The sequence below is a fragment of the Periplaneta americana genome, chromosome 15, assembly GCF_040183065.1.
Source record: "Periplaneta americana isolate PAMFEO1 chromosome 15, P.americana_PAMFEO1_priV1, whole genome shotgun sequence".
Classification (NCBI taxonomy): domain Eukaryota; kingdom Metazoa; phylum Arthropoda; class Insecta; order Blattodea; family Blattidae; genus Periplaneta; species Periplaneta americana.
Window position 1 is genome coordinate 121,215,900 of NC_091131.1, and position 13,991 is coordinate 121,229,890.

A 13,991-nucleotide genomic window follows, 5' to 3' on the forward strand; every position below is an offset into this window, starting at 1 on the left:
ACAAATTGTACCGGTGTCATAGGAGCAGTATGAAACAAAGAAACACTGATATTAAACACGAAACTGTACATAGAGTATATATTTTGTATCACAGTCTTACAAATAACACAGAGAACTGACTAGTCTAGTTTGACAAGTTCAAAACAGAAATTAAAGTAGACCTACAGCTTAGGAAAAGAAGTCCAAACTTTTCTTTCTTTGCTTCAGAGCTGAGATTTTTTTTTTTTTTTGCTGCTAAATCTCGCAAACAGCGCTAGCAAAACTTCTACATGACGAGCGCGCAAATTCAAATTTTCCAACTGGAACACTTTCTGTTAACAGATGTTTCGGTTGATTGGTATTCAGACAATCGATGCTCTACTGTGTAACAGCAACCAGCAGTGACATATCTCCACAAAATTCCATAAGAGTTATTACTTCATAAGTTAGTAGTCTATGATACAAGAGGGGCAAATTTCTTATTCATCTCTCTCTCACCATCATTAACACACCAAAAAAAAAAAAAAAAAATGTTATCAATGTCAATAATAGATACATTATGATCAGTTTCAGATTTTTAACCTCACCAGTAGGCTATACATATTCAATTCATTACAATCTTAAATAATGTAAATATTTTCTAAGCCAAGTAGACTATACCTTTCACCGCCACTGAAGACAGGGAGTCTTTAAAGTAAATATGAAATATTAAAACAAATTATAATACCGGTATGTATGTAAAAATGTTTTCGGGATAATGTTCTTATGGAATTTGTTTCAGGACGTGGTCGTTATGTGTGTGAAGAATGTGGAATTAGATGTAAGAAACCTTCTATGTTGAAGAAGCATATCCGAACTCACACAGATGTTCGACCATTCACATGCAAGCACTGTAATTTCAGGTGAGAATAAGAAAAACAACTATTGTTATAATGGCACTAATAGGACAACGAGCTCTGATAAAAAACATTGTCTCTTGTATCATTTTGTTGTACTGCAGTAGGAATTGTGAATATTTTTCAGGTAAATTCTAAAAGAGAATGGCAAACTTCTCTGTTGTTTTTATCAGCCATTACTCATTAGATTAGTACTTTATTTTTCCTATTCAACAGCTGTAATCACTGTGTCATCTCTCTTAACTTGCGTGAAAGTGACCAACAGTGAAAAATTTTGTCCTTATTTTATAATATTTCTACAGGCAAGACTTTACTTTGGATCCTTGTACAAAATTTATCAACAAAATCAAAACAGAATTTTTCTGAACCTTTTTTTGATTCTATCTTCATAAATAAAATGTAAATTAAATCCATGGCACAACAGCCCATGAAGAGTCAAGGCCGACTAGCTGATTGCTGGCCTCACATCTACATGCCTCAGCAAAGGTGAACGATCATTCAACCAGTATGGAGGCAATTGTAGATAGCGTACGAAACCAGATTTCGCTACTCTCTGTTTCTCCATGAGAATTCATTCCATATTGCTAGTCCAAGGCCCTTAGACCACATGAGCTGCAGCACAGCGCATTCTATCTTTATACGAAACATAGAGAGAGTGTTCTGTGAATGTGTGGAACATGGACTTCGAGATTTTTACCAAAATACCTACACATTTTCAGTAGTATCCCTGATAACAAAACAATAGATTTTGCTGGCTGATTACTCATCTGTGTCTCTGTAGACAATGATTTCTTATATTAAATGAATTGTACGAACATTCATTATCTATGAATAATTTCATTTGAGAATGGTGTAGCCTACATGAAATATAATCATTTGTACCAAAAATGATTCAAATACTTAGTAATAGACAAGAAAATTTCTATTTCACTGTAACACAGGACAGAGTGATTCATATAAAACTTATGCTTTTCTTTATTGACCAAGAATAAATCACAATTTTAATTTTCCTTTCAAATTACATGGGAGATCTTGGAGTTTCCTTCATGTGTCACTCGAAGCTTTAGGAGTGTATATCACGAGATGGCGCATCTGTTTCGCATTTTGCAGAAGTCTGCTTGTTTATTATCATTTCACACTCCATAGCAATCTAGTAATTATCATTGTCTTTGAAGATGCAGTGTACACTACAGGAACAGCAGTTCTTTATGAAAACCTACTGGATAATAAACTCAGTCATTGCAATGCAAAAGGCATACCAGAGGAAATTAGGTGTTCACAATCATTCAGAATGAACACAATACTGGCGTTGGTACATAAACTGGAATCAACTGGACATCTTGTGAGAGAAACCTGCAAGCATCATTCGTCTACACTACTTGCAGTTGCTGTGGATGTTTGGGGGCAACTGCAGCAGTCATCCCATAAGTTATTAAGGCATCTGTTGTACTCATACACGATGTGTCAGAGAGCTGCAAGAAGGCTAACCTAAAGCCATATAGGATGACAACTGTCCATGAGCTGCTGGAGTCAGATAAGACTATAAGAATGAAATATTTTCGTTGGTTCGAGGCGATCATTGTTAAAAATCCTGGCATAATGTTCATTATATGGTTCACAGACAAGGCATGGTTTCTCTTGTATGGCTACATGAACTCATAGAACACACGCCATTCATGAAGCACCTTTGCACCCATGGGAAATCGAAGTTTGGTGTGCAATATCAGCAGAGAGAACAGTAGGTCCAAATTTTTTTCGATGCAATAGTGAACACCGCTCAGTACCGACGCGTTTTCATGCAATTCATTGAGTTACTGAATGATATTGAGCTGCATCAAGGGTACTTCCAATAGGAAGGTGCCACTTCTCACATGAGTCAATGGCACTGATCCAAAGGTTTGAAGACTGGATCATCTCCAGGAACTTGTGGGCACTGAGATTTTTTCCTGTTGCGGTTACTGAAGGTAGGAAACTACACTACACTTTGAACGATTTGAAGGAGAACATTACATGCTAAATCAACAATATTGACAATTGCAATGCTACAGCTAATGGTCAGAAACATGGAATAACATTTCAGCTGTGCCTTGGGGCGGAGGAAGGTCATTTTCAGCACTTCATGTAAAGGTAAAGTAATCTCCCAGTGATACTGTACATTTAAGATGCAATACAAAGTTACTAGAACCATTCCTGTTCAAATAAACACATAATGAAAAGTATAAGCTTTGTATGAATCACCTTCTATAATGTTCAATATTTTATTTCTTACTGCACTTAGGTCAGTGGGCTTCTATTGTAGCTTAGTGCCTGCTAAGTCCAGTTGTCTGAAATTGATTTATGGTATCGAAGACTTACATTAATTCCTACTCCAGTGATACATTATTCAAATTATCCGTAATATTTAATAGTATTAATTTTATATAACATAGGTCATATGCATAATGAGAAAATACTGGTCATTTAAACTATTCTGTTTCTTTTTTCAAAGCTGTACTTTAGAACCACACAAAATATGAAGCAAGCAAACTGATATGCAAACATTCTCATGGGGGTAGGCAAAAAAGGTATTTTTTTCTTCCACCATGTTAAAACAAGTGCTTATACAAATTTTGGTCACTCGAACCCAATTACAAGGGCCGTCCAGAAAGTAAGTTTTCTGAGGCCATTTATACTGTAGAAAGAAAACATAATTTCTGAAAATATTTATTGGAACAGATACAGCAATTGTTGAACTATTTTTCACCGGAATTGAGACATTTGTCTGGAGTAATGGTTAACGCATCTGGCTGCGAAACCAGGTGGCCTGGGTTCGATTCCCGGTCGGGGAAAGTTACCAGGTTGAGGTTTTTTCCGGGGTTTTACCTCAACCTAATATAAGCAAATGCTGGGTAACTTTCGGCGCTGGACTCAGGACTCATTTCACCGGCATTATCACTTCATCTCATTCAGATGCTAAATAACCAAAGATATTGATAAAGCATCGTAAAATAACCTATTAAAAAAAAAAAGAGACATTTTTCATACCAAGGGATCAACTTTTGTATCCCTGCGTCGTAGAAGTCTGCCACCTGGGATCAAAACCACTATGTGATAGCCTCTCTGTTGATCCCACAATATGACAAATGTCTAAATTCTGGTGGAATATGTGGAAAAATAGCTCAACGCTATTACTGTATCTGTTCCAATAAATATTTCCATGAAATTGTGCTTTCTTTCTGTAAATGGCCCCAAATTAACTTTTTCATCTTCCTCCATGAGAATGTTTGCTTGTGAGAAAATTTAAACTTTATAAATATAACAGTTAGTAGAATTATTCTTGATTACAAGAAGAATAGCTAATGAAAATTCTTGTTATTTTAGATACCTGTGATCTATATATTTTTAACATTTTGTTTTTAACTGTTTTCTTCATAGTTTCAAAACAAAGGGCAACCTTACTAAACATATGAAATCAAAGGCTCATTACAAAAAATGTATGGAGTTGGGAATAGTGCCAGTACCTACTGTTGTTGATGACAGCTACATTGATGAAGAATGTCTTGCGAGACAGGTAAGTGTATTTCAATAGGAAGTGTGTTTAGAAATGTTATTCATACTTTACATCGGCCTACTATGCTTGTATACTTGTGGAATGACCTGATCATTTACAGGAGCATCATCTGTTTGCAGTCACTTATAAAATTCACATTTCATTTTATGTCCGATTTTTTAAACTTCTTTGGTAATGAAATAAAAGAAATAAATGTATACATATAAATGTTTAGGTCTATTTATTGAGTAAACTGCCTTTCATTGGAGGGATATTAGTGTGAACTTAACTTGAAATAGAATTTGTGCCACATATTATGGGCATGAAATGTTTAAAATTTAAGCAGTGTTTACAAAATAGCTTAACCAAACTCTTTTTTAATATAAAGCTAGGGAAAAAGAAATATTTGAGCTTATGTTGAAATTTATAATATCTTACGAGCCCAAAAATTTGAAAAGACAAATGAATTTCATAATGAAACACAATCAGTTCCCAGATGGAGACCTTGTTGCTACAAAATCTGCGACTTACAATGAATTGTTTCATTATATCAATTTCTTATCGCGTGCTTAATGTCTGCAAACTTCTTAATAATGCAACATTTTTATTTTACAGCAAGCATTACGAGCATCCCGACATGGGGAGGGAGAAACAGATTCTGATGAAAATGAAGAGGAAGAGGAGGATGAAGAGGATGAAGAAGAAGATGAGGAAGAAGAACAGAATCCAGCTGGTGTGTATTTTTGACAGTAGTTGGTTATTCGATATGTGTAACTAATGAATTTTTAGAAGGAAATATTAGCTTTTTGTGGTTGAAATAAAATGTAACTAATATTTCTAATGGAAAGAGCAAGAATTTTGTAACTACTATTTATACTCATATTAATAAAATTTAGTATACTCATGAAATTCTTCTATTAGTTCAGGATCTTTTAATTTATTTATGGACTAAAATTAGTATTTGATAAATTAAAGTTTTTACCTTTTTATTACAGATGGTGACGAAACAAATGTCAATAAGGGAAAACTCGAACGTGAAGCTGCATGTAGTCTCTTAAGTCTGTCAGAATCTACACGCGTTAACACATCATCAAGTCAGTACATCTCAGCTGGATTGATTCCCTTGTCATCACACTGTGGCCGGCCCACTACTTACCCTTATAGCTTAACCTTACCTATTCCTGGACCAAATTGCCATGGAAGTTCCTTCAACACGCCACAAACGCCCACTCTGACAGCAGTGAGTGCTCAAACAGAGAGAGAAAAAGTCTCCAAAAATACGGGATTAGCTCTGGAATTGCGGAGTAATGGAGAAGGAAAGTTGAAAGATGAAGAAGGGCGAGTATCCAGCACAATCCGTAGAAGAGGCAATGCAGCTGCATTAGTGCTAATTCCACCACAGCAAGGTGATGCTAACAGATATTACTTCCCTTCATGTAGGACTCCCACCATACCCACAAATTTGCCCATGGCTTCATTTACAAGGAATTCAGCAGCTGACAAATGTTCCTTGGATGGTGGTTCAGACTCTGATTACGATCGAGAAAATTCAAGTACAGCGTACTCAGATGATGAGGACAGTGAGAGGAGCGACAATTCTGTAAGAGATAAGAAACCTCAGGAAAGAAATTCAAATGAAATTATCAGCTGTGAAGTTCATGCAACTAGCAGTATGCAACCAATGGACCTCAGCAATAAAACTCAAACAACTACAGTTGTAAGAAAGACCTCAACAACATTACTTCCTTACTTGCCTCCTCTCACAACAAATGGTGCCAGAACTCCAACTACACCCATATCTGAGATACTGACACCAGTGTCAGAGCCAGCCACACTTCTGGCTTCTTTATGCAGTTCAGTTGAACGCTTTCCAGTCTCCACAACGATGCTTGTGCAAAAGGCTCCTGATCCAGCTGAAACCACAATGCTCCAGGCATACCTTACTGAACGTGCTTTGCAAGATGTACGCATAAAGCAACATCAGTTTCATCACAATCATCATGGCTATGTTACCGTTACAACTACTGCAGCTTCAACTACCAGTACCAGTGTGTCAATGACAATGCAGGAAATGGCTGTTGTAACAAGATCTTTATCCGTACAAAAGCCATCAGTAGATAATGAAAATATTTCAAAAGAAGATCCACATGTTTCCCTTAAAATATCACAAGCTACCATCGATTCTCCATCATCATCACATGGACAAGTATTAAATATGCGTATTAAGGATGTCGAACTCAGTAGTGGATTAGAAAAACCATCTGTTCAGGAGCCACCTGAAAGCAGCTCCAAATCACAGCCACAAAGTTCAGAGTGCGAGAATGAAAAGAGCATAGTAGCTTCGGAGAAAAGTAAGTTGAAGGAAAGTACAGTATTGAAAATACAAACATCCTCATCCGGAGAAAACATAACTTCGACAAAAATGAATTTGGTGCCTATGAGCAGTAATAACATTGTGAGGAATGTTGTGGTTGGAGGAATTGGATTTAGTGGACATCAGCCATCTTCCCCACCATCCTCAACAAGTGGTACTGGGATCAACAAAAGTTCATCTCCAACAAAACCCAAGGCTGAATTTTTACCTCCTTCAAGTGGACCATCACCAAGTTATGTCAGGTGAGAAAACACAATTTCTTAACTCTACGTAAAGATTATTATTTTTTTGTTCAGAATACATCTGTTATGGTAACAATTAATATTAGAAGAGAAAAATTCGCTCTGGTGCCAGGGATCAAACACGGGTCCTTGGTTCTACGTACCAAGTGCTCTCACCGTTGAGCTACGCTGAAGTCCAATCCACAGCACCAGATCGAACCCCTCTCCTTTAGTGTTTTTTCCCTTTGTGGCCTGACTCCCAGTTAGGCATGTATGTAGACATTCTTATATTAAGTCAACTGTCATTATACAAGGGCCACAAAGGGAAAAAACATTGGAGGAGGGGGGTTCGATCCGGTGCTGTGGATTGAACTTCAACATAGCTCAATGGTGAGTGCGCTTGGTACATAGAACCAAGGACCCGGGTTCGATCCCCAGCGTCGGAGCAAATTTTTCTCCTCTAATATTAATAACAATTTCTTAAGGTATACTCTTTTATTTTAAGTACATTGAAGAAGTGGTAAACTCATTTGTAAATGTTGTTGTTGTTGTTTTCTAATGCCAGGCATTTGACAGTAAAGTCATTTGACCTCTTGCACTCCAATATTTTTCAAAGATATTATCATGGCCAGCCACTGAAGCACAGATTTTGAGGTGTTCCGAATCCATTTCTTGGTTTGAGTTGCACAATGGGTAGTTAGGGGACTGATATATTCCAATTCTATGCAGGTGTTTGGCCAAACAATCATGGCCGGTTGCCAATCTAAATGCAGCTACACACGATTTTCGTGGTAAATCGGGAATTAACTGTGGATTTTGATGCAAAGATTTCCATTTTTTCCCTTGAGATTGTGTTATCAAATTTTGTTTGTTGAAGTCTAAGTATGTAGATTTAATAAATTTTTTCACAGAGTAATACGTAGATTTAGTAACAGGTCTGTAAGTAAATGTAAATGTAAAATGCCTTGTATTACAGCTAATTTCCTGTCTCTTGTGTTCCATGACAATTATTACTGTTTTGTTCATATGTATTAATCTTAGTTATTTGTTTTGCAGTATGACAGAAGATGGGCGCAGCATTTGTGTTATTTGCAACAAGATATTTTCCAAGCCCAGTCAACTCCGTCTCCATGTTAACATACATTATTTTGAACGTCCATTCCGTTGTGAGTCGTGTGCTGTTTCTTTTCGAACGAAGGGACATCTACAGAAACACGAGCGTTCTGTCAGCCATCAGAACAAAGTAAGACTTAACTAAAAAATTAATCAAGTAAAGTGTAAGCAAATTTTAACTGAATAAAAAAGTTTATTAATAATGATATCAGTAATTTTTAATGTACTTTCAGATATTTTTGGAAGAGATTTCGGTAATGAATATGAAACAAATAACAGTTTATGGGATACTGGAATTTTTAACATTTAGATTGTTTTGTAGAAATGTCTAATTTGTTAGGGATAATCTTTTGTAACTTCAACCCCAAGTGTATGTTATATGAGGCATTCAGAGCTAAAGTGGATGAAGTTCATGAGACGTGGTTTTGAGATAATAGGACTTAAAGTTAACTCGCTCTAGTGGATTATCTAATTTTGCTAGCAATAATTTTATTGCTACATTCTCAAATACTAGATTTATAAAAATATATAAACAGTTGTGATGTTAATTGATGCAACCCTTTGGTGACTTGATCCACTATGGCTCAGAACATCCTGAACAAAATAACTTGAGCCAAAAGTGACTGGTGTCACTTACTGGTGAATGCTTGGAATTAAGACTTGATCCATTACTGCTCAGAAAAGAACCAACTTCAGAGAATCAGAAAATGAATTAAACTCGAGTTATGAAAATTTGTGACTTGATCCACTTTAGCTCTGAACGTCTCTATATTGAAGAAAAGTTTTATAAAAGATTCTTAGGTGAAGAAATTTAAATATTATTAAAGGAACCAATACTAGACACTAAAACAAAAAGAGATTTAATAATATCAGAAACATTTATTACATTAAGCATTCTGCAGTCTGCAGTTTATAAAAATAAATTATATGATTTCCTATCGCATATTATTTTAAGAAAATAAAATGCTCCTATTGTCTTAGTTCAGTATTCTTTCACTAATTGAAGACTATGTCTAGGTGAGCATGAATTCGACATTTGGAACTCCAACCACTACTAATCCACGTCCATTCAAATGTGATGACTGCAAAATTGCATTCCGGATTCATGGACACCTTGCAAAGCACCTGCGCTCCAAGATGCACATTATGAAACTTGAATGTGTTGGAAAACTTCCATTTGGAACTTACGCTGAGATGGAGCGTGAAGGAATCAGTCTCAATGAAATTGATACAACAGACTGTGACAATTCATTGGAGAGTTTGCAAGTAGGTAGTTAACAGTAATAGAAGCATTTTTAGCATTTTTCTGGGTGAAATCAATATGTCTGACTTACTTAGGGGATTAAATTATCTTTAAAAATTAATGGGATCCTTCCTGATTCATATTCCAAGTTGAAAGATACAGTTAGTATGATGTAATCTTAGTATTATTCATTTTGAACTGCCCTTTGCTGCAAACCACTAGCTGCCCATCTGCTTGCTATGTTAGCATTCTGCTACCTCTACGTCCTGTTCGTCACACAAGGACTACTGACATGTTCCATTATTCCGTAATAGAAAGAAACCATGAGGGAGTTGCATAGAGTCCTTGCCTTGTCTCAACTTTGCTGCTAAATTGACAAACATTTCTGTTTTTTTCTTGAGCTACATCACTAAACCAACTTCATGGTGACACAAGTGGGAAAGTATATACACTTTCTCTCTTACCTCCCTTCTCAACCCTTTCTTCTTCCTTCATATAAAACTGAGGAGCCCAGTTGCATCAGCAGCAGTCACTTACTATACCAAAGACATCCCCAATCTGCTCCAGAGAGGTCACTCCCTGTCTACTGACAAATCTTTTGATTATCCTTACTTCTTTGGTAGGTGTAACGAGGCATTCCTCACGTCTTTCATAACTCATTTCACAACTATAAATACTTTGAGTAGGTACCGGAACCAGTACAATTCTTAACTTTCTGAATGCCATTTTAGACACCTTCACTACAATTCTTAAGTTTCTGAGTGCCAGTACAAAACAAATGTAACTCAGGCACTTTCATTCATCACTCCAAACCTTTTTTTTTTCGGGTGTCAACACAGACACTCTCAAACATTGAGTTCTCTCAATAGATCAATTCTTTCTTCCCTTTAATAATATTCTGTTTGTTGTACTCTTTTAACACCACTTTGCTTCTCCCTCTGTCATAAATGGACAAGAATTGATTGAGTTTCGTTATGAGTGGTTTTTTCTTGTCCTTTGCTACTGTCTTCAAAAAGTTATCACGTCATCCCTTATGTTAATCATCAGAACAAACTACCCGCACATCTTATTGCTTCCATCTTATTCCTACATTTTCTCTTTCCTTGTAAGTTAATGAAAAAACATAGAATTCAATCATCCATTATTAATAATGTTATTAACCAGCTCCTGTCTTCTTGTTATGACAGTCAGTGATTATTTTTTAAGAATGATCTTTCAGTTATTGTGTATGTGTTACATAAACTATATTATTGCAGCATGTATTGTACCAATAAGTTATAGATAACCTAGAGTGAACCATGGCAATGAGAATGAACGTGGAACTTACGTATAATGAGGAGACAGTTGCTGTTTTGGCATTGTCAGACTTCCATTATTGTATTTTAACTGTGATTTATGTTACTATTGTTATCAACATCACTGGCTTCTTGCGTTAGTGTTTGCCTGGTGAACGTAGTATTATAATATCACTTGCTCTAACAGAAAACTTACCTTTAATTATTATTCTTTTTTTCTTTTCGGAGCTAAATTTAATAAGCCTTAAGGCTGGTCCACAATAAACCAGGAACGAGAATCAGAACCAGAATGAGAACGAGAAGTGAAGAACATGAAAGTAAAGATTTTTTATTCACAATAGACTGAGAATGGAAACGGCTATGCGTATCAATATGTATGTCAATAAAGATATGTAAAGTCGATATTACGCAGTCTGATGTTATTTGTGTATACTTGACCAATGGCATTCTCTCATGAGTACAAGCCAGCCAACACAAACACAGGTTAACCAACTTTGAAATTTAAGACATGGAATATTTAAGAATTCAATTCATGTGTAGTCTGGTTACGTATACACATAACATATAGGAAATTTCTGCATTAGTTACAAGCAATGGATGGACAAGATATTATGTCACGGTCTCCTTGCTACAAAACATACAATGACCAAATAGCTTTTTGATGACAACAGAATGAATGTAGTAGGCTGTTATCGGAAAGGAAGCTTCTTGTTAATTGTAAATGCTCACATTTAAATACATTTATTTTTTAAAATATTCCATTCTCGTTCTCGTTTCCGTTCCCAGTTTCTTGTGAACCACCCTTTAGCCATTCAATGTATATAATGCTGTGTAATAACTAATAAAGAATTCATTTTATGCAGATTTGCAAAATAAAATGTGTAAATGTTATTAAGACTAATAACATTTGTCTGGAAATATTTTGTATAGAATATTTTATACTTTGTAACTTCAATTTGAAGATAGTTTCAGTCTTAGGAATAACGAAATGTTAAATATGAATTTTTTATAGCATGCAGCCCTTATAGTATTGTTAAGAACTAGTCCTTATATTAGAAGAAAATTCATGAAGTTGATTACAGAGGACCAAGAGGGGGAGAGACAGAAAAGCCTAGTTTATTATATTTTTCCTAACTTCGGAATTAATTAATATTATTACTAAGTAAAATTCAGAAATTGTATCTGCCAGCTTCCAGCAGCTACTGTGAGGAGAGTAAGTATCGAATATTATTCATATAACATAGTACATAAGTTTTAATCTGGCAAGTTCGTGGATTCGATCAGTGGCAGTTGCAGGGGAGACCTGCTGGTTGCCCAACAAAAGCACTGGAAATGTTTGGTGGGACTCACTGTAGCAACTAATGAACAAAAAAATAAGTTTAGGAAAAAGCATATAAAGATATATGGTCGTGTGGAAAGAAGACATCAGAATCCTAGAAGTTACTTTCTCCAGGATTACAATACACACAATCCTACAAATGTATACGTATGTATATACTTTACAACATAGGAGGATATACACTGTATTTATCACATATTTTGTTTATGATGGCAGTGTCTCTTGAAATGTAGAAACTAATCCGAATTGTGTGACTTCTAGGTGCTTGCTCAGAAATTATATGAGAAAGATCCTTCAAAACTTGGTCAGTGGGATGGAGAGAGGGGCGAAATTCTTCCCTCACACCCTCTTCCTCAAATGAGTGGAGGAGAGACGTCATCAGATGAAGGTGAACCATTACTTGGATGTCAGAGTCCTCCAGGTGTAATACATAACAGTGCAACTGGTGTACAGGAAAATGTTGCTGGAACAAGCATTCCAGAACTTGGTCCAAATCAGGATGCTTTATTGTTACGTTCAAGTACAACTGATGCTGGTTTCAGTAAACAAAACTATGAATATGAGAAGAAAGAAGACATTGGCACTCATGGGTAAATATTAGTAATGGGTGTGTAATAAATTATTTTCTTATTATAGAAAACTATGGGCACCATAATGAGTTGTGAAGGCAGTTAATTTCTTTTATGTTCGTTTACTCTTTCTTTACTTTCATTTGAGTACTAGTAACAACAATCTCAAACAATACTATTATCCTGTAGGCTCATGTTGTCTTTCTCCCTCATTTTTAATTTTCCTTACTTTACTGTACTTTACTTTACGTACATCATCTCCCATACACATTGCCACCAGTTCTTGAACTTTGCTTAACGGCATTGTTACTTCCCTATTTTCTCCTCATTCTCCATGAAACGTGAAACATTATATAGTACTTCAGTAGTCAGGCTTCATAAAACCTTTTCCTTCAGCTTTGATATTATGGAAGTCATTTTTGTGTCTTGAACAACAAAACCTAAACATCCACACGTGCACACACTGTTTTAAATTCAATAATAACACTTTACTACATTTATTTATTTATTAAACCATTTTTGTATCTTAATCAACAAAATCTAACACTCTCACGCATAGACACTGACACTACTTATTAGAACCGAGACTTTATACACTGATTGTCATAAAGTAAGTGAACTGATCCGATGTTGACATTCACGGTCAAAAATAATGTACCAGTAACACATTGCTAAGCTCATAACTAATGCATTAGATTTTCACATTGTAAACTTAAGTTCAAATGCTAGCATAATTCGTTAAGGTCAAAGAGAGTGCAGTTGGACGTTTTCTCGAGATACTCCCATTTCCTTACCAATACTTTAAGTCCATATTATCATTTAGTTACTTTTAAATGTATATGCTTTTTAATGTATTAACTAATGAATGATTACAACACATTTATTTGAGTTTTTTTTTCAAATCCTACAAACAGTTCCCTAAGTACTAGGCCTATATTCACATATTCATTTATTTACCAAACTTACCATCAGAGTCGCCTGCCTAAATTGACAAAGTATGCCTAATAAAATGTAATATTTTTGAATAATGAAACAAGAACATAAACATAACTTTAGAGCAGGGATACAAAACTGGCGAGAGAGGGGTGGAAAGCATTGGATCCCCGTCCACAGTCCACGAGCATTGAATGACGTATCTGTGGCCCATATGCAATCACATACAAATCCCCTCCCCTACCAAGTCAATGACACGGGGATGGAAGGAAGGGGTGAGTGACGTATCCGATGAGTGATGCAACACCACAATTGTTGCCCAGTTATGCAAACCTGCTTTAGAATATTGATACATATAACTTAAGTATAAATAATTGAAATTAAATGCTGTTGTTATATAAATATTATATTTCAGAATCTGAATAGATAACTTAAGGGCCATATCTCCAATTTCTTTGGAGATTATTTTTGGTAATTTAAATCGTCCACAAATATTTAAA

At 35.5% G+C, this 13,991-nt stretch overlaps 1 protein-coding gene across 2 annotated transcripts in view; it reads left to right on the plus strand.

Moving 5' to 3' along the window:
* The window catches only part of shn (schnurri), a 605,061-nt gene that overhangs the window by 565,182 nt on the left and 25,888 nt on the right, over positions 1 to 13,991 (plus strand). For both annotated transcript variants that reach the window (XM_069848079.1, XM_069848080.1), the window contains exons 6-12: positions 761 to 881; positions 4,290 to 4,425; positions 5,020 to 5,137; positions 5,400 to 7,020; positions 8,056 to 8,242; positions 9,130 to 9,378; positions 12,251 to 12,579. In XM_069848079.1, the coding sequence (XP_069704180.1) occupies positions 761 to 881; positions 4,290 to 4,425; positions 5,020 to 5,137; positions 5,400 to 7,020; positions 8,056 to 8,242; positions 9,130 to 9,378; positions 12,251 to 12,579 (2,761 nt within the window). The remainder of the gene's footprint in view (positions 1 to 760; positions 882 to 4,289; positions 4,426 to 5,019; positions 5,138 to 5,399; positions 7,021 to 8,055; positions 8,243 to 9,129; positions 9,379 to 12,250; positions 12,580 to 13,991) is intronic.